This window comes from Haliaeetus albicilla, chromosome 3, assembly GCF_947461875.1.
Source record: "Haliaeetus albicilla chromosome 3, bHalAlb1.1, whole genome shotgun sequence".
Lineage (NCBI taxonomy): Eukaryota > Metazoa > Chordata > Aves > Accipitriformes > Accipitridae > Haliaeetus > Haliaeetus albicilla.
Window position 1 is genome coordinate 18,655,479 of NC_091485.1, and position 26,407 is coordinate 18,681,885.

At 37.4% G+C, this 26,407-nt stretch overlaps 1 protein-coding gene across 1 annotated transcript in view; it reads right to left on the reverse strand.

Moving 5' to 3' along the window:
• Nucleotides 1-26,407, reverse strand: part of CEP192 (centrosomal protein 192) — an 89,946-nt gene that overhangs the window by 37,157 nt on the left and 26,382 nt on the right. Inside the window, exons 17-32 of the mRNA XM_069778580.1 lie at nucleotides 24,725-24,865; nucleotides 24,143-24,473; nucleotides 23,615-23,755; nucleotides 21,080-21,144; nucleotides 20,812-21,003; nucleotides 19,853-19,976; nucleotides 17,706-17,836; nucleotides 14,114-15,152; nucleotides 13,873-13,999; nucleotides 12,252-12,423; nucleotides 7,325-8,222; nucleotides 5,375-5,523; nucleotides 3,310-3,540; nucleotides 1,721-1,846; nucleotides 586-729; nucleotides 321-384 (exon numbers count right to left, since the gene is read on the reverse strand). Of these exons, the coding sequence (XP_069634681.1) occupies nucleotides 321-384; nucleotides 586-729; nucleotides 1,721-1,846; nucleotides 3,310-3,540; nucleotides 5,375-5,523; nucleotides 7,325-8,222; nucleotides 12,252-12,423; nucleotides 13,873-13,999; nucleotides 14,114-15,152; nucleotides 17,706-17,836; nucleotides 19,853-19,976; nucleotides 20,812-21,003; nucleotides 21,080-21,144; nucleotides 23,615-23,755; nucleotides 24,143-24,473; nucleotides 24,725-24,865 (4,075 nt within the window). The remainder of the gene's footprint in view (nucleotides 1-320; nucleotides 385-585; nucleotides 730-1,720; nucleotides 1,847-3,309; nucleotides 3,541-5,374; nucleotides 5,524-7,324; nucleotides 8,223-12,251; nucleotides 12,424-13,872; nucleotides 14,000-14,113; nucleotides 15,153-17,705; nucleotides 17,837-19,852; nucleotides 19,977-20,811; nucleotides 21,004-21,079; nucleotides 21,145-23,614; nucleotides 23,756-24,142; nucleotides 24,474-24,724; nucleotides 24,866-26,407) is intronic.

Genomic DNA, 26,407 nt, shown 5'->3' on the forward strand with positions numbered 1-26,407 from the left:
ACTAATGCAATGTTTTCTTAAGCGATGATTTAATTTCATCAGCAAAAGGTGTAAAGCAAATTCCACACATCTTGCAGCAGATAACCACTTTGTACAGTTTGATACTGAAGTACAAATACCCCTGTTACATCCAAAAGATTGACATAGAAGTATTCTGACTCCTGTTATCAAAACTGAATCTGATGCCCAAAATATTAGGGGGGACAAACCAAAGACAGAATGTTTCATTTTAAGTGTGCAGCCTGTTCCTGCAATTCTAACACATGCATACATTTAAAGTAAAATTTTTTTCAGCTGAAGTGAAAATCAAATTGCTATACCTGAACAAGAAATTTGTTTCTTAGGTGCGTGGAACAGAACCCAAACTGTTAAAGCTTCAGGATCCTGAAAAAGAAATTGGTTGACCATCTTATGGGAGGGAGAGAATTACTGAAGAGAAAACAAAAACAAAACAAAACTAGCAACAAAACTATATTGCTCAAATAGGCAGACTCCCCAGAAATCATTACAGTGAACTCAGATATTCAGAACCGTCATTTCAGACAGCAAGTAACAGGAAGAATCAGGCAACTACAAACTACTCACTTGCCCATCATAGCTTGCATGTATCACATGATTTACAACTGATGGAGCTGCTATCTGAGAAACTGCATCCATTTGGAGTGACTGTTCATTAGAAGGATTAACTGGTTCCTTGGAAAACGTGAAGCAACGCCAAGCTACTGCATTCTGTCAAAGAAATAAAGTATTAAATCTCTTATTGTCACTAACAATAATGCTGACAAAGCTGAGAAATGAAAGGCAAGTTTTGAACGATCTAAGTAATTTGGAAAAAACAAAGATTAGCCTGTAGTTTCAGTTGGTAGGTGATAGTCCAGCAAACCCTCTAAAAACAGTCAGAAACCATTCTGCAGTAAAACGAAACAAGCTGGAACTGGTTAGTTTAACCCTTCAAGACCAAGCCTCACTAGTCACCAAGATGACCTGATCCATCTTAACATAAGGCCAGTCCTTTCTTGTCCCCCCACATAAGGAAACAAGACGAGCTCTTCCCACAGCATAGAACAGCAGCCAGCCTAGCCAAAAAATATGAAATCTGCATTGCCACAGATACGCAGAGAGGAGCATACCATAACCTGTAATACAAGCTATTATTGTCTAGTGGAAGACAAAGCAGATAGAGTGAAGAGTCCTGCTCTTGCTCCTGCAGAGGAAGAGAGAATATGTTAAACTTGCTATGAAGCAAGTTTGGCTGCTTGTTTGAACAGTCAGCTGTTCCACTGGAACAGTCGAATACATCTCCATCTTCTCAGAGGGAAGGATTAGGCAACACAACCCTTTTGCTGTCTGCTGCCCTGTGTTCTCAAATCAAGCAACACAGAGGCAGCAGTCCATAGCTGGGCTGCAAGAAAGGAAAAAAAAAAAAAGGAAAGGAAAAGAAAAGAAAAAAAACAAAAACAAACCACTAAACAAAACCTCACACCTATCCCAGAAGCATTTCTGTTGGTACTATTGTAGCCGAATCAGATTACCACCTTGCCAAAAAAAAAAAAAAAAAAAAAAAAAAATTTACTTCCTCACTAACCAAAGTTTTCTTAGGAATCTTACATTTAGTGTCCAGGGTATGTTTCTTAATGACATATAACGTAAAGTGTTTTGATATTAAAATTCAGTAACACAAGAAGTTAACTTTCACATACAGGAAGTTTAATGTACTTACGGCATTAATAATAAGTCTCAGTGGCACAAAAGCATGGGTTTTGTTGATAAGTTTTAGAGGAAGAGCCTTCCAACTGCCAGAAGTCAAGTCACCAAAATCCAGATAATCTCTTTTTCCTGTTTCCAGCTGGTTTTAAGGCAAAGCAGAACTTATAAGGAAAACCTCCAAAACACACTACCATACAAAAGCACCAGGCAAGTAAGGATGTTATTCACCTACTCCATCCTCTTAATGCTATACCCACATATAAAACACACCTCCTACCAGGGGCAGGAGGAGTCCAAGAAACATGTTTCCTTTGGTATCAAAAGGGGTTACATCCAATTGGCTATCTCCCACAGATTTTGCCTCAATTAAGTCAATCCTAACACAATATTCATCCACCAAAACCCAGTACACAACCAAATTATTTTGGCTAATTTAAAATAAATTTAAACTATGATTATTGCTAGCAAGTAAGAATTGTCAATTTTAGATAGTTAAAATGTCATTTTAACAAGTTAATAAGATAACTAAGTAGTAGTTAATTTTTTGTTAGCATAAAGACACTTAAGTGTCATGATCTGCAGCAAAACACAGCTTTTATTTGGTACTTTTTCCAATCTCAGGAATATAACGAGACAAGCAGAAATACAGCACAGGGTTTCATTTCAATTTAAATACAAAGCAAATTTGAATGAACTATACCATGAAGAACATGGAGAATGAAGGATTTTGCCAAACTACGTATAAAAATATGCATTAAAAATTAAATTAAAATTTATGGAAGAAGCATTAAAAAAATTATATCCACTCATGTGTATTCAACTAGAATACCATTACTTTAAAACATATACTTAGCCCAAAGCAGGTTAACAGACCACCTTAAGATGGAAAAAAAATTGTTAGCTGCGGTTAATGACTGAAAACTTTACTTTTATCAGCAACGTCACAGACTATCATGTAATTTGTTCAGTCACCTCCAAAAGTACTATCAAGCCCATTTGCCTGTCCATACGCTTAAATTTAGAGCTACATAAAGCCAGATTTAATTTTTAATGTCACACTGTCTCCCACCTGGTTGTTCTTCATAAGACACAAGACAAAGCATTTTATACATCCATTTACTTTTAATTAGCCCAAAATAAGAAAATATTCTCTACACCCATAAATAAGCTGAAAGTAATAAGAAACCAAGACAAAGCCTACTTGATGTAAAAAATAAATAAATTCTTACCACTGGAAATAAATGCTGTTTGTTACATTTTAATGCCCAACGGTATCCAACATAGCAGATACTTTGAAAGCATCAGATGTTTAAGATCTCATCCATTCTTTGAATAATGAAAGAGTAATACCATTTAATTTATTCTTTTCAGACAGAATCCTTCATTTCCAGCTAGGTGCTTTTCCACAACTAAAACTTCCCAGATAGTTATAAGCTTCTCAAACATACTCCTATATTCCCTCCCCACTCCAAACATAAGAAATTCCAGGTTCCTTTGAGGAACAACCTTGCATTCCTATTCCTTTCTGGTATCATTAAACTATTCATAACATTCCAACAATTAAAAAAAACCACAAACAAAACACAATAAGCAGCTACTTACTTCTAAATAAGGATTTTCGGCAACTGCTGTCAGAACTACCCTACTTGCCAAAGCTTCTGCCTGAACAATTGTCTCCGCATCCGCAGAAACTGGCCAAGATGAAACATTGAGAATACACTGAAAGATCCCCGAATGACAAGGTAAGAAAAGTATTTTCAGATCATTGGTAGAGTAGGATCCTACAATGGTTTTGTTCTTGAAAACCAGACATTGATATTTCACAGGATCCACCTGAAAAACAAGATCTCTGTCATTTTCAACAGACCTCTTGCCAGAGGACACCTTCTTTCAAAATACCACATTTATCTGGCAGCACAGCTCAGCACAGACATTTTGTGTATGTTTTTTGCTCAATATTAATTACTGCATCTTCATATTAATGTTCCACTTCCATCCCACTCGAATGTAGGCATTTTCTTTTAATTGAAAGAGTTAGGTAAGTCAGCCTGAAAGTTGCTGGGGTTTCTTTCCAGCATCTAGTTAAAGATTAACACCAGGATTATAGTATTTCTTATAGTTGAAAACGAATTTATAAGTAAACCCCTGATTTTTGAGAAAGAACAACAGCAAAATAAATAAACAAAGCCAATTCTACTTGGTGCTTTCTGCCATCAAAGATGGGAGGAAGAGGTATGGTGGAAGAGTAACGGAAAGGTCAGTGGATGGAGGTGACAAGTAAATCCTAGTGCAGATGCCTTAAAGTTTCTGTTGTGAACATATTCATAGATAATCTTCAAGCAGGAGACACAGTGTATCTCAGAGTTAACTTGACCAAAAAAATGTTTTTTAATCATATTGTGCAGCAAACAAATTAAATGTATACATTTATTCACAGAAACAACTGTAAATAGGACTGTCAACTGTAAAGTAATTTAATGAAAAAAATCACCTCCTGGTATAACAGAATCTCAGGTTTGAAGAGCTGCATAAGAGCCCCGTAATACTTAGTGACTAGAAAAATAAGTAAGAAATCATAACTCTCATATACACATGTATATATACACAAACACAGTATTGTGGTTTGGTGGTTTTTAAAGAGGAAATATTCAGACAAAACAAGATCAAAAACAGAAGTCATACTCGTGGAAAGACACATGCTACATCTGCTGGAAAAATGTACCTAAGGAGGGATATGATAAGGATTTATAAGACTTACAAGCAGCAATATATAAAGTGAATTATGGTCCATTATTTCTCAGTAATAAGTATCGTCAAACAAAACCAGCAAGAACCAGAACAAAAAATAAAAAAAATAAAAAAAAAAAAGAAAAAAGTAGTAGTGCATAGAATTCACAACTGAACTGTGGACAACACTCCACAATTTCCAAAGATTAACTAGATAAAGAGCAGTCCAAAACCTAGTAAGAACAGAAATAACAGCTAGGTCAAAAGTTCCCAAGCATCAAACTGCCAGAAGCTCAGAGACAGTATGCTTGTTCTGTTGTTATATGCTTTTCTACTAAAAGTACTTATCAGTAAAGGAAATTAAATTATATTGATGGACCTTTAACTCATTCTCACATTCCCGAGATCTTTTACGTCTGGAACTATTACTATGATGACAACAGTAGATAGAATTTAACAAAATTAAAGTGCAAGATGCCCAATCTATGGTCTACAAGTTACATATAACCCACAGAATAACCCATCTAGCTTGAAGCCTGCTCCAAGTATTTCTCATTCTATCACACAAGATCTCTGATTTCAAGAAAAACAGGAGCAAACCGCACACAATGTTTCAGCAGTAACAGTCCTCAGCGTGGATGCTTTCTTTTCTAGGGCTGACTTTTCTTGCATACAAAGGCGGGAACAAGTAAGCAGTAAATTCAAACCTACCACACTTACGCATGCAAATCAATTCTATGAGTCAATCTCATCATGTGGCATTTACCGCTCTATGCCTACAGTGGCCTGGCTGAAAGAAGGTAGCACTTTTGTGCTTTTGTGCACATTAACTATAAAATGGGAAAAAATTACAAGTCTGTACAGAGGGCTCTAGTTTTACATATGACATCTGGTAAGATTACAGCATTATTCCTATAGCTTTATTAAAAAAATCTCTTACCTTTTCCCCATTAACTGAAACACTAAGTATTCCAATGCTGACCTGCAACCACCGTTCAGTTGGATTAAAAATGCTAAGAACTGTCTGTGATGCAATTCCCACGCAACAGGCATTAGGGAACTTCAATTCTTCTGGTACTTTTACATGACCTTTGGAAAAAAATATGCTCCTGTTAGTTCCAAGTACCCAGAAGCAAATCAGCACTCAGGCTGCCACCACATCAAGTTTATAAACTCATTTGACAAATGCTTCGTTATGGCAAGGAATGTTTGACTCCTACAAGTTTTCTTAGGAATGTTTTCCCACAAGCCTGATACTCAGAATTTCAATCAATTTTTTCTAATTTGCATCTTACGTGGAGTTCTAATGTCACAAAAATAGCACATCCCTTGCAGCCACTAACTCACAAAGTGTGTGTTTATATAGATACACACACACTCCTTATATAAAATACTCAGTGTTCACAACTTAATCAGTACTAGCCCAACTCAGAAAACATGAATATCAGTATTACATCCTTAGAACATTTACACTGATCAAAAGAAAAATCTTTTTTTTTGCCAGAGTATAACTGTTACGTAAAAAAGTGTTCAGGCATTTTTTTCTACAGAAAATACTGAGTGCTCCTAGAGTAGATTTTTGCTGTAGAAGTGCAGTCATCAAAAGTTATCACCAAATCAAAAAGAAATCCTGCTTCAGATATTTTACTTCCAGGAAGTCCTTACTTCTAAAATATTCAAAATAACCATTTTGGTGGAATTATAACATTATAATTACAACTCAAAACTCAAATGGAGGTAAGAGTTCTCTGGCACACGGAGAATCAATCTTTATTACATCCAAAAATGCATTAATGGGTACTCACGTCAAATTAAAAATTTGACTTTGCAGTTAGACACACACACATAATCACCTGAAGTTTTTTTAGTTACTTGAGGAATAAGCTTTATTTTAAAGCCACACACTCTTATTCCTCTCCAAAAAAGAAAATTTAGCACAACTATGAAGGTAAAAATGTAAAGTAAGACTAGCACCACTGGGAATTAAGTTCAAAAACTCAAGTTTGCCAAAAAATCAAGTTTAGACTATATAGATATGCAGAGTTCAAAAACATGTACAAAAACCTAGAAATTACATATATTAAAAACAGGCAAGGAGTACAATTGTTCAAATTTTACTATTTTAAAATGCACTACCAAGATCAGTGATTTAGAACAATCAACAAACAGAAAATAACCTAAAAACTGTCACAAATTCAAACTTTCAACCCCACTAGCTTGTCATTTCATCTGAAAGAATTAGCCAGGAAAAAGTATAGTAGAAAACAGCTAAGGAGATCATAGGTTAAAAGAAGTCTTTGAAATGAAACACTAATTTGCACTGCTTAGGTTTAGAGCTAAGTCAAGATACAGAAAAATAGCAGAAGTACAGAAGGCGCTTGGCAGATTGTCTTTCCCCTTCAGTACAGTTGAAAACAGCTTAAGCCCTCCACTCTTCTCCTCAGATTTTTTGGCTTAACTGACTGTTAATACCAAGTTAGGCTGGAAACAGAAATATCATCTACTTTCCAGATAAAATACAAACTGAATTTCCAGAGCATCACTTGTCTTGCCCAGCATGAACTGCAGCTAGGACTTCTCTTCTTCCCATAACAGTTCTAGATCCTTTAAACAAACAAAAAACCACTGAATGCTGAAATTCTTCTAGATTATGAAAAATTTCTTTTAAGACCATTAGGGGGACTAGAAGAATAGACATTGAATTCAGAGAGCATCATTAAATAAGGAAAATTAGTAATACCTTTTTTTAAAATAACAAAGCTCACATAAAGAATATTTGTGGTTACACTTACTAGTGATCTTAATTTTATTTACTATAATATTAGCATCATCATTATCGCCATTCTTGTCCACAGCTGTATTTCAAGAGCACTCTAAAAACCACACTTACCAATACCAGGTGACTTTGGCAACTCCCACTCATTTCTGCCTGTTCCAAAAGGTTGTCCAGTACATGGTTTTATATTTACAATATTCTTGTTCCAGGAAGTAGAATGTGGATGACAAAGTGAGGCTGCACCCAAAGAGCCAGGACCAGTATTTGGACCTAAAGGAATTCCCACCATAAGTGGATTCTCAACATGTCCTACTGGGGTACTGGAACAAGAAAGCCCTGCTGGAAGACCAAAACCTGCAGAGCTGCAGCCATGAAACTGAGACAGAACTGTATTTCCAGCAGATGTTATGCTTCCCAGATGCTGTTGTACAAATGGAGTTGTTGCAAGAGAACATCCTGTAAGCAACGTGGGAACAGAAGAAATTGCTTGACTCTCAGAGGTAGTGACATGGGGTTTAAAGCTTGGAATAGGAACATACTGTTCACCAGATGAGTTTTGATTGAATGGCATACAAGTGCTTAATCCAGGATATCCAGGTAATGTGTTCAAGGATGATAATCCTTGTCTCTGTGCTTTGCTTGTTTGACCCTGCCATGCTTCTTGTGCATCTACATTAACAGAAAGTGGCTGAAAGATACCAAATTTACTTGGTAAAGCTGATTTAACATGGTCAAGCTCTTTATGATTTGCTACTACATTTGAAGGAATAGATACAAGCTGCTTTTCATTCTTCGGAGAACCTTCTTTGGACAGTTCTTGACCCAGTACATCATCAAGTTTTCTTTGAAGACCTGCAAGTTCATTTTCTTCTGCTTTCTGGTCAACACTAAGCACCGCTTCTTTTCTATTTCTTTGACATGAGCGTTCTTCTAAATTTTCGTTTTTATGTTCCTGCGAAGGAGTTGGGCTGGCTCGAATTATTGTTGTGCTCAGTTCACCAGCATTTTCACCCTAGTAAATAAATATACAGAGTATTACAAATTTTAGAAAAGCAAATAGGGTACATAAAACAAGACAGACCTTAATACTGATATTGCCATCCAATATAAATAATCAAGTTTGTCAAGTCTTATCTGAAGTTTTGTTTCTTTAACATCTGTGGCTCTTCACCTTGAAGAAGAAAACCTGCAACTTCAACCTGTTTGTTACCTAAAGTCACATTCTAGCTAGGTGTACTGGGTCTGGTTCGGACGGAGTAAGTTTTCTTCATAGCAACACTTATTGTGCTGTTTTTAGATCTGTGACCAAAACCATGTTGATAACACACTAGTGTTTTAGCTATTGTTGAGCAGTGCTTGCACAGTGTCAAGGCCTTCTCCATGTGTCACGCTGCCACTCCAGAGAGCAGGCTGGGGGTGGGCAAGATGTAAGGAGGGGACACAGTCAGGACAGCTGACCCCAACTGACCAAAGACAGAATCCATACCATGTAATATCATGCTCAGCAATAAAACTGTGGGGGAATTTTTCCAAAGTGGCTGTTGCTTGGAGATTGGCTGGGCATGGGTCTGCTAGTAGCAAGTGATTGCTTTTGCATCGCTTTTCCACTCCTCTTCACTGATTAAACCACCTTTGTATCAACCCACAAGTCCCCCACCCCACCCTTTTGCCCTTCCAATTCTCTCATCCATCCCGCTGCAGGGGAGTGAGCAAGCAATTGGCAGGGGAGCTCAGTCACCTGCTTGATCAACCCACCACACCAGGCATTAACACCAGAAGAATGCTCTGCTCTCTGAAGTTACCACCAACGAAAAGAGTTTCCACAAGGCCAAAAATGTTTGACTTGCTATGATTTTATAAAGCCATTCTGTGGGAAAGTAACTGTACTAAAAAAAAAAAAAAAAAAAAAAAAAAAAAAAACCACACACACAAAAAAAACAAAAAACAATTGAGTAGATTCCTCAACTCACTGACAGGTTCACAGACTTTATTATTCTAAAAAACAGAGACCTGCAGTGAGTTGTCTTATTTATTGAGTTTGGATCCAATACCAGGAAGATTTTCACGTTCAAAAATGCATGAATAGATCCTAAATAGCAGCATCCAAGTGCGGTACAGATTACTTCTCTCCATATTCTTTGACTTTCTTGAATGCAAAGGTGCTTACTAAGCTCCAAGTTTCTTCTGACAAGAAATGAGAATCCCCAAGTATTAAGAATCCACTAACAAAAAGCTGATGTGATTAGGTATCAAATCTGTACTTAGGATTCTTAGGAAAAGCTAAGGACCTAGACGCAGTAAGTTACAGTGACATCATAGCTGACAGATTTTTTTGAGAACAAAAAAACTAACCGCCCCCCAAAAAACCAATAAAGACATACTTGCCAGCTTTTTAAGAAAAAAAATTAAAAAGCTGAATGGCCCCCAAAAAAATCCCTAATAAAAAAAGATTTGAGATGCATGAAAATGCACTGACACAAACACTTTCTTTGTGCACTCACACAAAGAAATCACTCAAGCCCAGAGACCTTGCATTTCGGCAGGTATGCATGGTGTAGGTGGAACGAGCACACCTCACCCCCATTCTCAATTCCTCTTAGTCCCAGAGTCTTGGGGTTCCTGTACTTAGAAGTCAAACCAAGACAAAAAGAAGTACAGCTTATAAATATGCATACACACAATGTGTTTCAAAGAATCTGCTGTTGGGTTAACTGTCAAGAGCAGAAGTGAATACACCCTCTCACACACTGTTCATAGCTACTAACAATAGCATTGGCACTAATCAGTGAAGGAGGTTTGACCATGGGAGAACCACCCTCCCACAACTGGCATCACATCACACTTGGCAGTCTTCACAATACAGTGGATGGAACTCCAGGTATCTCCCCTACCAACCTGAAAAATTAAAGTGTTCTTTAGATATGCCACAAAGGTTAGGTTTTTCCCTTGTGAAGTACATCCACATCACAGATTCCATTTTCAAAAATGGAGTTTCAAAATAATTTTTAAAAGTTTCGACACCAAAACTAGACAGCGTGGTATCAAAGCAATCAGACATCAGCTCAGGACAGGTGTACCTAGAGAACTCTGACACAGCAACAAGAGAGCTACACAAAAGGATGAACAGCATCTACAGTATAAAGCAATTGTTCAGCTTAAGTAAATAGGAGTTGGAAGTCAGGGAAAGGCATGTGAAAGAAGGGGAAAGAACAATAAAGTAGCTGTTCAGATTGCTGCAGAAAAGCAAGCTGCAAGTTACAATCCTTTAAAAAGGGCATTCAGGGCAGCTGCCTGAGGTAAGATGGCTCACCAGGCCAAATCAACCAAACAAGAAATTAAAAAAAAAAAAATTTAGGCACCTTTGACAACTTGAACCTAGTGTTAAAGGGGAAGGGCACTACTGGTTAAACAGATTGTGCTATAGTAAGTATTCAGATCCGAAGATAACATCAATACAAATATTCTTGCTGTCTGTAAGAAGCTTCAGGCAGGGGACATGAAAGTGGCTCTTAACAAGTACAAATGAGACAAAGCTCTTGGTGTCTCTCAGCATAACAGATTACTAACCCAAAGCAATAACTTAACACTGCAGTATTACACATGGGACTTCGAAACGTACTCATAATACAAATGTAAAACTTTGGCAACGTACTTGAGGATCTCCTTGCTGAACTATCCTCGGGAACAAAGACTACTCAAACAATAACATCTCTTCAAGAGAGAGGGGCAAACTAGTATGCAGCCAATTTACATCAAAGCATCAAGAGCCACCCATTTGCATGAGATGACAGGAATCTAGAACTATATGCATTTCAAACGTGAAATGGACCGAAGAGCTGATGCTATGGCACCATCACCATGGACTGCAAGCAAATAGCCATTTAAATTTGCCCTTGGGTTCCTTCCTACAGGACTGCAATTCCCACTGGAAACATCAAGATGGGAAAGAACAGATATTCCCTGGGTAACTTGAGCAACTAGACCTAGAACAAAATGGGCTATAGGCCATAACACACGCTTCCTTCTTCCTGATGCTTTCAGCATGAAGCAACATTGCTGCTGGTGTTCCTATAGGAGGAAGAGAAGGCTTTACTAAGCTTTCACTAGTCACCATACCTGAAAAGCCTCACCCTCTGCAAACGAAAAAAAGAAAAAAACCGCATAGTAAGTAGCATTTCTATTTCCTGTGTTAGAGGAATCCACAACTGATAAAGACATTACAAAATAAATGTAACCACTGAGATTCACACAGATATGGATGCAGTCAGAGACGTTTTTCAGCTGTTGTTTGTTTTTTAAAGTTCCATCCACATTTCCACACACTTTGGAAGGAGGGAGGCATAACAGAAAGATTCCAGATTCTAAGGAACCCATGGATTTAGATAAAGAATGCCAATTATCTTAACCAGCATAAGATTTTAAGTCTGAACAAAAGCTTCACTCTCAGAATACATTTTTTGCTAAAGCAGTAAGAACAGTCAGAATGACTGCCAGAGGTAGAAAATGATAGTTTCAGTCCTGAAAAAAAGAAGTTAAAGCTAAAATACGTATTTATAAACATTTCTGCAGAGAAAAAACCACAAAAAATATTCTTCTAACAGCTGAAGCTGAGCAGAAAGGGGGCCTCAGGAGTGATGAACGCAGATATAGATCCCACAAACTACTACTGGAATACTGCACTGCATTCCAAGAACAGAATGACTTAACAAGAAATTGAGGAAAAAATGAAAGGGGAAAAATACACCAACTATAACTTCCGAAAAAAGTTAGCTGTTTGAATGTTTTACTATTTTCATATTCATTGGAGTTTGTGCATTTAATACAATCTATTTCAGAAGTTAAATTTCTGAAACTCAGGAGTGGAGGAGCACAAAACCTTTTCCCTATGCACAGCATGTTCTGAAACCCTTACAGCTTTTCTGATTTTGAATTATTTTGCCCATTTAAGGGTTTGGTTTGGAGGTAAGGGGGAGGTGCTGGTTTGTTTGTTTGTTTTAAAGAAAGGGAATTAATACATATTTACAGTTCAAGATTGTCTTACCCAGTATGTCTCTGGATTATGTATTACATCTGTATTCTTAAGGGTACTGTCAGATGCAGAGACATATGTTAATCTGCTCATGCTAGGACTTGAGTAAACTGACTGAGGTAGTACATTCTCTTTGCAAGAAGATTCCTGATAACATGACGTGCAAGTAAAGTCAGTTTCAGACCTGAAAAACAGATTCAAAGTATGTCAGTATTAGAATATATTTCTAATGCTGCCCCCAAGAAAATCAATGCTACACATTACTATACTATTCTAAAAGTCATCTGTCTTAACCATTCTGTTTAGTCCAGTTAGCAGAAACGAGAAACCAGCTCTCAATTAACCTTTACAAGTTCTGGCTTTGATGTACATAAAACTCATTTTCATTGGATATAAATCCACAAGGCAAAGCATCAGAGTTCCACAACCGCACTCAGATGTTAAGGTCATAGAGACAACATAACTTATTAAAAAAAAAGAAAAGTGAATCAATATACTTGTATCTAACTAGATGGAAGAATGTCAGATGAAATCATGCAACATCCCAGGCATCACACATTACTATTTCCTATTCACTGCTGAAATTCTCTTCATATCACACACCTGAAAACATAGGATCTCCCACTACTTTGTCCAACAAGAAGAGATAACATGAAAACAATTAAAGTCACTGACAATTTTAACTGGAAATCCTAATGTCTCTATAACACACTTACAAAAATACACGTACTTCTGCACTTTTTAACTTCTGAGAAATGCCAGACAGCCTGTAATTCTAATGTCATGTACAACACACTAACTGTAGTTAAATATCAAACAGTGAACTTACAAGTTAAGGCAAAGAAATCAGTTGCCTCCTCTTTTTCTGAGAATGTACGTAGCCATTGGCTACTGGCCATGTTTATATATTTAAGACTACACAAGCAACTTAGTTGTAATCTTATGGTTCATGTAACACTTACTGTTATGGGAGCTCATTTAAAAAACATTGCCCTTTCAGTTGCTAAGAAAGCCTTAAATCTTAGACACAAGTTGCAATTTCAAAATATGAAGCAGTCAAAAACAATACCAATATTTCTATCCATACTCTTTCACAAGCAGCAGTGGTATGAATCAGAGAACCAAACTGAGTGAAATACTTATAAGTCTAAAAAACACATCTTCATTAGTCTCTACAACTTCAAGCTTTGTTATCATATAACTAACAGCATAACCCCCAACCAAATAGCTTTATTTGTAATAAATGAATTACACTAGAACAAAAATTAATAACTATGAGATTTTATAGCTCCATCAACACACAGTTCTAGGTATCTGATGTATCTGACTAACAGGCTGAATATTTTGTATTCTTGCATTACTGGATAATCCTAAGCAGAAACAGCAGTGTTGCTATCCAGCATCTCTGTCTCATCATGCCAGTGAGGAAAATAAAAAGTTAACAATTGCTTAAGACTGCTTCCCCATACACATAATAAAAGCAAACAGAAAGCTTAGTCTAAGAATGAAGTCTTAGCCTAATAAAGATCTTCCATAAACTGAGATCAAGGACAACATTCAAATTAAAACTTGATCCCTCAAAAATCCTCATGAAGCATTAATAATTTTTTACAAGCTGCACCAAGAAATTTACCCTGAAAATGCTGTTCCAGAAGTCTCACTAGGAGAAGAGTGAATTAATGGTGAAGTTGAAGGTCTGAAGCTATACTGCTCATCATCCAGAGGCTGCAAGTCACATTCAGGTACAATGGGTTTATGCTCTGGTAAATAAACAGAATTTAATAACAGTACATATTTAAGCACAGGGAACAAGTCTACTGTCAAGAAAAACCTTTTCAACAACTGGTTACATTTTTACTGGTTTACTTACTTACCAGTACTATTCTGAGAAGTTGGTGAGAGCTTCTCGAAAGTTACATGTTTTGCATTCCCACCACTAGCAGTACTCACATCTTTGTTTCTCTTCTCTGTTTTTGCATTTTGCTTCTTTTCATCACTGCTCAATTTCTGCATAGGCTTTGCTTTTGTAGGACTTACTGAGACATATTTACTAGATTGCTTGGCAGGTTTTAAGTTGCTGAGTGACAGAGTATTTCCTGTACTTCTCTCCACCAAATCATTACATGGTTCAGGAACAGCATTTGTTGTTTGATCTACTGTTTCTGTATCTTCCCTGATACATCTACTAGTGAGATCGTTGGTCAAGTAAGCAAGTGGATTTCTCTGTGCCACTTCCATTTCTGCTGCTAAAGGAATTCCACACATCTGTGCTCCATTTCCAGTAGGTGAGGTTTGGGTATCAAGCATATCTGATCCAAGATCAGCATTTACTGACTGTAAGTGTTTACTATTTACTAAATCTGACAACTTTTCTGAAAATTTAACACTATTTGCAGTTACATCTTCATGGTTGGGAACACCAGACAGCCTAGAGAAATTCTGAATATCATTTTCTTCCTGAAAATAATCCAGAAATCGCTTCTCTATTTCTTGCTGCTTGCTATGATTATTCATCAAGCCTTCTGCAAGAGTATCCTTGTTTTTATCTTCACTCAGTAAAAAGGTATCAGGCATAAGATTCTGGACAGATACTTCATGTTTCACAGTACTCTCATATTCACTTTCATGTCCGATCTCATCTGTTTTTTTGAGGTATTTTTCCATATCAAATGCGCTATTTTCCACATTGCTGGATAATACCTGATTAGCAGAAAGTTCTGTCTCTTTAACAATTCCAGGAAGGAAACATGTTCTTCCACTTTTTTTAGAGAGTGCCATCATCATAGCAGCTAGCTGGGAAGGATCAGCACTGGAAGAAGCATTAGCAATAGCAGATGCAATCGTGCTAATACTCAGGACAGAATCAGAATTATTAGATAAGCCATCTTCAAACTTGTCTTTATGAGTTCCATCCTACAACAAACCAAAACAAGTTAAGCACCAAATTAAGAATTTTTTGTTTAGTGTTTTGTTTCCTGTGTTTTGTTTGTTCGTTTTAATTATTTTGCATTTCAGTATATGGTAACATACTAACATTTCTAGTTGTCACATTTTTAATCACCTGTCAAGAAGGAACATTGTAACAGGCATAATTCTCTTTGTACTGATTTTTTAAAGTATACTCCACAAAGTGTTTTTTTTTAAAGATTCTATAAAGATTGCCTGCTAGGAAGCCTTAACTCCTATAAAACTTTTAAAATCCTACAATGTTTTAATTCACTTGGAAGAACTGGGAGTAAAATCCCATCAGGAACAAACAGCAGAGAAGAAGCTACCATGACTAATACGCAGTACCTTCCCAATTAACTTTAAATCATCTGCCTCTCTACAAGAGGAAGACAAAGCTATTACTACAGTTTTCTCTGTCACTCAGGTCTGATTTCTTCTTTAGTTTTCACATGGGCTCTTAGCAAGGGGCATGGAAAAAAATCACATCCAGACCACAATCTCTTCCCACCTCTCTTAGATACACATACATTAAGGAAGAAAAGAAAACATCTATCCTCCTGTAGATATGCATGCATTTCTTCACAACACCCTCATAAAGACTGATGAAGCATGGAGCAGATAAGTAGACCATGACTGGACTGAAAACTGGCTGAACTGCCAGGCTCAAAGGGTTGTGATCAGCAGCACAAAGTCCAGCAGCAGGCCAGCCACTCACTAGTGGAGTATCCCACGGATCAAGACAGGGACCAGTACTGTTCAGCATCCCCATTAATGACGCGGATGAGGGGGCAGAGCGCAGCATTAGCAAGTTCAATCATCATACAAAAATTGGGACATGTGGTTGATACACCAGGAAGAGTGGGCTGTCATTCAGAGGGACCTCAACAGGCCAGAAAAATGGGCTGAGAAGAATCCCACGAAGTTCAAAGGGAAATGCCAAGATCAGCACCTGGGGAGGAATAACCCCATGCACCCGTACAGGCTGGGGACCGACCAGCTAGAAAGCAGCTTAATAGAAAAGGACTTTGGGGTCCTGGTAGACGTGAAGTTGACCACAAACTTTGCCCCTGTGGCAAAGAAGGCCAGCAGCATCCTGGGATGCACTAAGATGGAGCTGCCAGCAGACTTTGGGAGGTGATCCTTCCCCTCTACTCAGCACTGGTGCGACCACATCTGGAGTGCTATGTCCAGTTATAGACCTCCCAGTAGAAGAGAGACATGGACATACTGGAGAGAGTCTAGTAAAGGGCCACAAAGATAAGTAAGAGCTTGGAGCATCTGTCATGTGAGGAGAGAGATGGAATTGTTTAGCCTCAGGAAGACAAAGCTCAGGAGGAAATCTTACCAATGTGTATAAATACCTGATGGGGAGAGAAGGAGGGCAGGGAGGAGTAAAGAAGATGGATGCAGACTCTTCACTGAGGTATCCAGTAAGAAGAAAGGAGGCAATGGGCACAATTTTAAATATAGGAAATTCTATTTAAGCATAAAGAAAAGATTTTAATGTCAACATGATCAAACACCAGAACAGGTTGCCCAGAGAGGACCCAGAGAGACTACAGGGTCTCCATCCCTGAACATATTCAAAATGTGACTGACCTTGACCAACCTGCTCTATTTGACCTGGCTTTGAGCAAGAAGAAATGGACAAGATAATCTCCAGGAGTGCCTTCTGACCTCAACCATTCTGTGATTTGCCTGTGTTTGAGAACATTTTAGCATTCATATCAAACTGAGGGTGACCTAAACTTGTACAAATTGAGGGTAGGGTCGATTAGAATCTGGATACACATTATCAAAACCCCTAATTGTTCATTTTGAGTCTAGAACAATAGGGATAAGAATAAATTAGAAAGAAAAGCAATTATGGCAGTACACAGTCAGGTGCACAATCCAACCAGTCCTTCTGCATTTAAGTCTGCACCTTTCATCATTTAATCAGCTAAACCAAGTCAAACTTGCTAGCTACTGATTCCTTTCAGTGACCACATCAGAGAAGGGCTGTTTCTGTAACTGAATGGGTCTGTAGTGTTCTGCCTGATAAGAAAAAGAACATGACACATTAAGGCAGACAAGGTAGGTGTCTAGGATTACCAAATTGAAAATACACCTTTTTCAGACTTACACCACATCAGTATTTTTCAATTTTATCAAGTAAGAGACTTTATCCACATGCTAAAGACAATTGTTTCATTAAAAAAAACAGAACGGGAAGACATAGCTAAAATTCAGAAACTTGACTGCAGAACATCAATAGCCTAGGAATCTCTGAAAAACTATGGGCTGACAGACCAAGTAACTCCAGAAGTGAAGTAGGGAGAAAAAGGAAAATGAGATGGTGATAGTACACCTGACTCACTACAGGATCATGGCATTCCAATGAAACTATCCTAACAAACAGTGGCACCTGATAGGATTCAAATGATCAATATAAAAAGCAGTGAGCTGACATGAAGTCTAAATTTAGCCATATTCAAGTTCATAGTTGCACTTAATAGGAAAATAAAAGAGAAATACCTTTGCTTTACTTTTGGTAGCAGTTTCTATATTAATGCTTTTATGTATTCCAGCTGCAGTATCCATACTATGCCATGCACCTTCAAGGCTGGTAGAATTTGCATATTCTTTTGTTTGTGCTTCTAAGTCATCTAAGAACAAAGAAAAAGACAGGGAATTAATTTACAGTAAGTAAATCCTCTAAACACCTCCAATCTTGGGATACACGTCCTGCCTTAATGTTCTATAGAGAAAAAAAAAAATAGAGCTGTTCTAAAGGCACAAATCCAAATACTGCAAACATCAATTGTATGTAAACTTTGAGTACTGTACAGGAAACAAGTCACAAAATTAGCTGGCATTATGAATACCATGCTCACAGTCTTCAAATTTTATTTTCAGGTAGCTTATCATATTAACATAAGCTAAACAAACCTTTTCATAAAATGGTGTTTGCAAGATAATATGAATATAGACCACACTCCAGTAGAAAACCAGAAGAGTTAAATCTGAGTAAAGCTAATGCTGAAGACAGGGTTTGACTAAGGCAGATAGCAGTGAACTGGTGATTTTGAAGGATTATGTTTAGGAAGGACTGGTATGTTTCTGAAACTATCAAAACCACAAATAATCTCCTTGATTAGGAGATCAAACCCAGACTAGGAGGTATTGCTCATATGAGATCTAGAGGCTACCATTTCAACAAATGAGTTCCTGCTTGAAGGAAAACATCTGGACTCCCTAGAAGACTAAAACCAACTTTTGAAGATGCTCTGATTGGTGAGAAAGCAAGTATGAAACGACAAACATTTGGGGTTTGTTTGGAGGGTGGGGGTGGGGTGTGTTCTGTTGTTTTTTTCTTCCCCCTCCCCCCCCTTCTGTTCTTATAGTAGATATTTGGGGTTTGGACATACTTCATATTTCAAGTAACACCCTCCTCAGGTTGCTGACTTCTCAGCTTCCTCTCCATCTGCTGCTCCTTAAGCAGGAATAGCACACTGGTATTGCTGATAAAGATTATTATTGCCAGTACTACTGAAAATCAGGTGGCAGTAACTTTTAATATCTTGGCGACAAAGTGACCCAAATACCTTCTTTCTTTAGCATTTCTAGCAACCCTCATATCAAAAGAAATGCAGACCACATTAGGGTATTTTTCTATTGTTCAAAGCAACAATTGTAACTGTACTTTAACCGATCAGACGTCATGAACTCAATGAACCCCCGGTATTTTTTGAAAAAAATCCCGACTATTGCATAGTGAATTTAAGCACACAAACACCAGATTTAAAAAATTATTAGAGACCCTTTAAAAATATTTGCAAGGTCCTAGCATGAGGAAAATTACAGCTGTAAAGCTCTTTCAAGAAAGCAGGCTCCTTAAAAGCCTGATGAACATTTTTCACCAATGCAAAAAAGTATTTAAGTCACTGTACAGACTGTACAAGCAGGTTCATAAAGATTGATGTTGCCACAGTTCTATCAAGAGCAGCAGAGATGCTTTAAAATGCACTCATCCTTTCCTAAACATACCTTATTAAGTTGATAGGCATACATATGCACCAAAATGCATGCTGTGATGTTTACATATAAAATTCTGGACGAATGTCCTAAATTACTACTTTAAGTTAAGCAGGTATCATGGGAGCATAATTTTTTTTTTTTTTTTTTAAAGATGGCAGGAGAAAATGTAGACTATGTTTTATGCACACACTGTCAGTTCAGCTACAACCTGAACTGTCTTCCTTCTTTCCCTGTATCGTCTATACCTATATGAGCAAACGGACCAATTTTCTGGGGTTTTTTGTTTGATTGGTTTTTGGCAACACATTTATACAGTTTTTTCAACAGGAAAACTCTGAGCAGACTTTAATAATTACAAGACATTCTGGTCGTTACCCAGTATCTGGAAATGCTGAAATATCCAAGACAATTTATGGTAGTACTTGGTATTAGAATGTTCTCTCTTGTAAGTATTTAGGTTCTCTGCTTTTCTGCGGGGAGACGGGGTAAGAGAGGTGCTCACAGCAAAAAAGATATTTGGTGAATGAAAACTAAAGTCTTTCTATAAGAGATTACTCTTAATAGTCTTTAATAGCTATATACAAGTAATTCTTAACTACCATTATAACCACTGTCTAGGGCTGCCCCTTCTGTTCTATAATTACCTGGAAACACCTCAGACAATTGTGAAATCTCTTGGCCAGTGTCACCTCCTGATGAATCAGATTGCCTTAGCAAAGCAACAGGTTGCCTTTTCTTCGGAGATGTAATATAGTAACCAAACGATGGCTATAAAAATAAATAAATAAATAAAATTACCCTGGAATACAGCATGAGTAAATTTAATCATTAATGAATAGGTTCAGTGGGCTTGCAAAGCTGTTTCAGCCACAGTGCCTCCACAGTTGGTGTTTGGCTTTCATACCACTGAGAAATAACATACACCTCCCAGCATTGCAAATGGCTAACCCAAACACACACACTTCCAATATATACATAAAATAAACTAACAACTTACTTATACCAGTTAGACAAAAGACAGTGCATATGCTCTCATCATCTCTGCCTGGAGTCATGCTCTGCCGCTCAGCACCAGGACAGAACACGCCAACTCTGCCAATTGACCAGGACACCACTGAATTACACAGGCATATTTGATGACTTCCTCCCATTGTACATACTTGCCCACTTTTTTTTACTGAAGTTGGGCATTTGCCTAGATAGCACATCAACTATCAATAGCCATTCAAAGATACCCTCACTGTTCAAATACCCCTGTCCAACCAGCATTTCATTCAAATACTATGTGGATCATTTGCTTGGACCTCCAACGTGGACCCTGTATATGGTGTACTTTTCTCTCTCTAATACTACACGTAATTAGTTCCTGACCAAAAGGTGAAGATCCGGATTCATCCATAACACCAGCTAGCCCTTCACATCAGAAATTCCAAGTGGGAAACAAAAGCCAATCTAGACCTGTCACGTATAGAGAATTTCCTTCACAAGTGAACATAATAAAGTAGTTCTCGGAAAGAGTTAGTTACGATATAAAAAAAAGCCCAAAAGTAGTGCTAGCTGTTGTTCTTGTCCTTTCCTTGTGTCTTAATATTGAGATACATACCCGTTTCACATCACTGCCTCCACCAAGACAACCAAGAGCTTCAGATCTCTGACCAAAGAACTCTCCCAAAGACAAACGTAAATAACTGGCATCTTTGTCAAGATCAGATGTTCTCAGCAGAATGCAGCTATTGGCAGATTTCCACGAGGTATCTCCTAATTCAGATGCATTTAGAATGTCTACTTTTTCCGCCTGCAGACAAAGAGATTTCAGAAGTTGTAACTCGTAAATAGAGAACTATTCTGCTTACACTGAGATAATTAGTTACCTGCACAATTTTGTGTGCTTTTTCAAATTCTTCCTGGTCTTGTGCAATCATAGCTGCTGCTTCAGCTTAAAAACAAAGAGAACATTTATTAAAATAAGGCATAAGTTATTAAGTGCTGTCATTACTATTTTGCATCATTAAACTAAATTTTGAGCGACAGATGTTGCAATATTTCATTCTACATCTGAGACAGTTTGGAACACACTAGGAGTTATTCCATCCCATTATGGTGAGAAAAGTTCATATGAAATCCATTTTAAAAGAGTACTCCCTGGATCTTTAGGGGCCAAAGTAAAATCAGCATTTAACTAACTAGCGTAGTGGTGAATAAAGAAAGTCTCTTACGGCCTTAATCCCAAACCAAACTATAACTTTTCATAGGTTATGCTACCCATACTAGCTAGAATTGAGCATTATATGGTTAATTCCAAACAAACTTTCACTACATTCAGTTTTGAAAATTTCATCAAGGTGGTACCTGTGAATTAGAGCAAAAGAAACAGACTGGTTTGTACCAGTTCATGAAACACGTGTGCAAATTAACAGGCCAAATACATCAATACTTCTTTTAAATTCAAATGCTTGTATTATTTTCACAATTACCATTCACAGAACAATGAACACTTAAAGACTCTTCACCGAAACGATGTGAAAAACTGCTGATCAAGAGATATTGCTCTACCACCTTATTTCAATGTTATTGTATCATTAAGTCCATCAAAACTTATAAAATATGTGGCCTTGTACACACTGCATCCCTTGTCACAGAGGACACAGGGCAAATGGAGGAATACATTAAGAATGGACACAAACTTGTAACATAAATACAGCTGTTGTCCATAAAATTACTTACGGGAAGTTGCAATACATACTCTGAGGAAAGAAACAAAGTTGGAATACATCTTTATTGAGCAATCCAACTGTGTTTCCTAAAGGCAACCTAGCACTATCAGTGACACATGGTTAGATCCAGTTGAACTCTAAGTCAGTATCAGTTCTTCCTTAATCCTCTGTATAAGCCATACAGCTCTCTGAAGACTTCCTGAAGCACCAAACTGTCAAGTGAGCAATTGTGCACTATTGTATACAAGAATACACTGTGTGCACAGTTTGCTGACAGAGGTAGACATGTCATAAATGAGACTCAGAAGCATCGCATGTAACATTTCCTTTCTGTCCCTACAAATAAACTTTCTCAGCTGTCAAACATCACACTTGAGCATTGCAGACAGACAGGCAAACTAGCAGCCAGAAAAATGCTAAAAACATTGAACCCGTAAGTGCACGTCTTCTATCACATAGACAGGTAAGCCAATCGGCTCAAAAGGAGAATTGCTTTAAAAACCTATCAAGTGGGAAAAAGATAAACAGCCTTGGAAAAATTTACAACAGCCAAATATTGTAATGACTCGACAAACTGAGTCTGAGATGCAGGAAAGTGTCTGAAATATCCTGGCATTTGAAAAAATAATGGAGGCACTCTGCTTTACTGACGTAGTAGATAGGGAAGTTTGTACCAAATTGGATCACATCTGCTTGTTCCAGCAGAAAACCACTACAGTGTTGAAAAACATTATTTCAACTAATCAACCCTGTTTGATCACTCATTCAAAATAAACAATTCTAGACAGCAACATATACAGCATTCTCTTTGAAAGAAAGAAGAGCATTGAGTGGACCGTGGACATGTTTAGAATACATTAGCCGATCCATATATCAACTTCAGAAAAGACTAGGAGAAATGCTGTTGCACACATTGCTTGAATCTATCTAGTAAAACAGATGACCAGATGACATTTTGGTGCTAAGGGATCGACTTGTCTATGGCACTACGTGCATATTATCCAAGCCTGTATGACAAACATACAGACTCTCATGAAGATCAGTCTGAGATAGCTTAAGGAAAATAAACAACTTTTTAAGTAAACAGGAGTTCAAAAAGCCTGGAATTTGTTAGAAGAGAGTCCGTAAAGCCCCTCAATAAGCTCCAACATTTTTCAGTACCAGTACCATTTTTCAGCATCAAGACATTCCCAAGGGGTTCACAAAAGAAATCACCAGCTAGTAAATTCAGCAGCTCTTTTCACATTCTAGCTGATTTTGTAGAAATTTCTTGTTTACAATTACTTCCTGTCTTATAACCATCATGCAATACAGCATGACTACTGTTTACTTTCTTGAAAAAAAGGATAACAATAATTAAAGTCCAAAGGAAAAATTGTGGAAATGACAGCTACAGGAGTTACTTTTGCTCATACAATAGGTACCAGTGACACATTAGAATGCCTTTTGAAACAAAACAAAAGACTCTTCACAGGAACAGTAGGGAACATAGAAAGAAGCTATCAACTATAACTATAATATCATTATAGGCTACTATCAACATCAGCTTTCAAATAATTTGTATTATCTAAAGCCTGGAGGCTTTGCAACACCAAATACTGATTTGTTGAATTAAAAAAAAAAAAAAAAGACGACCAAAGTTTACTTAACACTATTACAGATAACAACAGCTATCTAAAAAAGATTACATACATCCAGTAATGAACTCCTCATTTATTTTATCATCTTCAGACAGATTTAAATCTTGTTCTTCATCAAATGAAGTATAATATGCAAGATCAGTCACCCATTTGCCCTCTTCATTTTGATAAACAATGCTGTGTGGTAAGTCACCTGAAAGATATATCAAATACTACACTGTTGATTAAATTAAAAAGGAATATGGCAAAGTCTCTTTAGTTTAGATTAAGGAGTTCACTTGCCAGAAGTCAGCAACAAGTCAAAAAAACAAAAAAACCCTATAGCTCAAGTTGCTGCAACTGCAAGATTAAACTAGTTTCATCATCAAATAAACAAGTTAAGTGCAATATACAACAGTCAGGTTTGTTTGTTGGTTTGTTTTTTTTAAAAAAAAAAAAGTCAAAATTTATTTACACTACAGTGGCTTTTATTACCTGCCTGCACAACTAAAGAAAAATGCATAGCTTACAATTTTATTTTTTTCCACGCAACAAAGTCTGGTCACTATTGTATAGATGTGTTATACCTAAAGCAACCTACCTTTGTCTGTGGCAGCTAAACTTATGTTCTCACAGCTGTCTGCAGTTGGAGACAGATAAGTATCAGGAAGACCAACTTCACATTCAGTTGCATCTGTCAGCAGTGCATTTGCACTAAGAACTTGAGGAGTGGTGGAGTGCCCCAAAAATCCTCTTGCTGTGTGTAGTACTTCTGCATCAGAAGAAGCAGCCTGACACTCAGAGGACTGTGTTTCCTGCTTTGGAAGGACATCCAAAACATCACCTTTATGGCTGTCCATACACTGAAGTGAATCTAATTGCAACTCAGCAGCCGTGCAGGAATCTAGCACACCTCCAGTAGTCACGGAATTCTTATAAAACAATAACCATTCGAAAAGTGTCAGAAGTGCAGTTGTTAACTGTTTGTGCTAACAGTTCTAGGTACAAAATAGTGCAAGATTACCATGTTTGAAAAATATATCTAAAAACAAAGTGGTGTTATTTTTTTGTACAGAAAGGTTGGGTTGTTAGTTCAACCTCTTAACAAGTTTTCAAATACACTGCCACCTTCTACTACAGTCTCACTCTGTATGATAAACAGAAGTTTATGACAATTTCATACCAGTTGCTGTACTGCTCTGGGCAGCACTTCTCTTTGCACAGGACATCCAGTTATTCCTTGATTTTGTGAATCTTCATCACTGGCATTTCCAGAGTCTACTCCTGTCACAGCCTGGTAAGTGTCAGGAATCTGAAAGTTCTCCTTTTAAAAAAATTAAGATTTAAGTTACAATAGAACAGATATACCAAAGAAAAAAAGAGATTTTAAGAGTACAGTTGTTTTTACAATGTTAAAAAAATTCTCTAGTAAACAGATTATCATACTTTGTTCACTCATGTGCCACTGCCAAAGGCATCTCTAGCTGCTAGCACCACCACCAAGGACAATCGTTCCTGGCTATGCCAATCCACGAATCTGCCTCCAAGGGCATACACAGCAAGAAGATGGGAGGATCTCTTCTTATTCCTACTACATCCCTTCATTCCCTTTAGCAAGGGCACCATGCTGCTACTCTTCCTGTTCTGGTTGACCCACTGCTGGATGAGGACTCCAAATCCAACTCAGAACCTGTTATACTTGCCCAACTGCCTATCTACAATGGCAGCGAAGCAGGAACATCTATCCTACACAAATAGAGAAGACCTGAGGTCAGAGAGCAGAACTGTATTATTCTCACTCTTCAAACAGCCACCTATCCCTTTCTTCACATACAGCAGCCTATGCAGACTACTTTTACAGGGTTAACATATCGCTTCTCACAGCTTGGAAACTCTGCTGTCAGTTGGGAAATTTCTGAAATTTCAGGAGCTACAGTTCATTTAACTGTTCCAATCAATCACACTTTCCCATTCTGGTCAAGCATGCAACTGCCAGGATTGCATCCACTGTTGCAAAGCCAAGAAAATGGAAAGGCACTTAATCCATAGCAATCTGTAACGGAGCTAACTGCTGCTCAAAGGCAAACCACAAGCCAGTCAGTTGCTGCTCTACACTTACCTTTCACACACTAACCAATTAGTTAAGAGACTTGTTCACTCTCCTGGAAAAACAAGTCTCTCTGATGGTATACACTTAATAAAACCTTGGACATTGCTAGCCAAGATAATAAACCAGTGATCAATGATTTTTATAAACCAGTTGTATGATAGAAAAGAAGTGCCAGCATGTTACTTTAATAGTTATAGAAACAAAAAATAAAACAGAATCAGTTACAGTTAAAACTGTAAGTCTAATTAAGAATAGCAACAAGTTAAACTACTGAAAATAGTTTTGTCACAGAACCATCATATTAAAATGAAGCAATTCCTACACAGACAATAGGCCCATCTCCTGGACATTACAAGCAAGATCAAAAGATGGCCTTAGTTTCAGTTTAACTGACCAGCTTGCTGGGGCTGGAGGGAACAGGGTAAAGCAAGCATTTTATAGGTATTAGCTTTTTTTATGGAGATTTGTCTTTCATCAAAAATTCTTTGCATTCAGAAGCTGGTAATCAAAATTTAAATCATGCCATCACAAGACAACGCTATCAGTATAGGCTTCTGCTTAGTTACCAATGATATAATTTCCCCTTAGTGAACTTGAGAGGATCCCAAACGCTTATCTACAAACATTTTACCATCTCTGACACTAAAAACCACCACTAGGAAGCTGAGAGGGGAAGCAAGGTGTGTAAGAAACATTCATACCTTAAAGCATTCAAGAGAATGCCTCAGAGGTACAGTAAGTTCAGACCAGCATAAA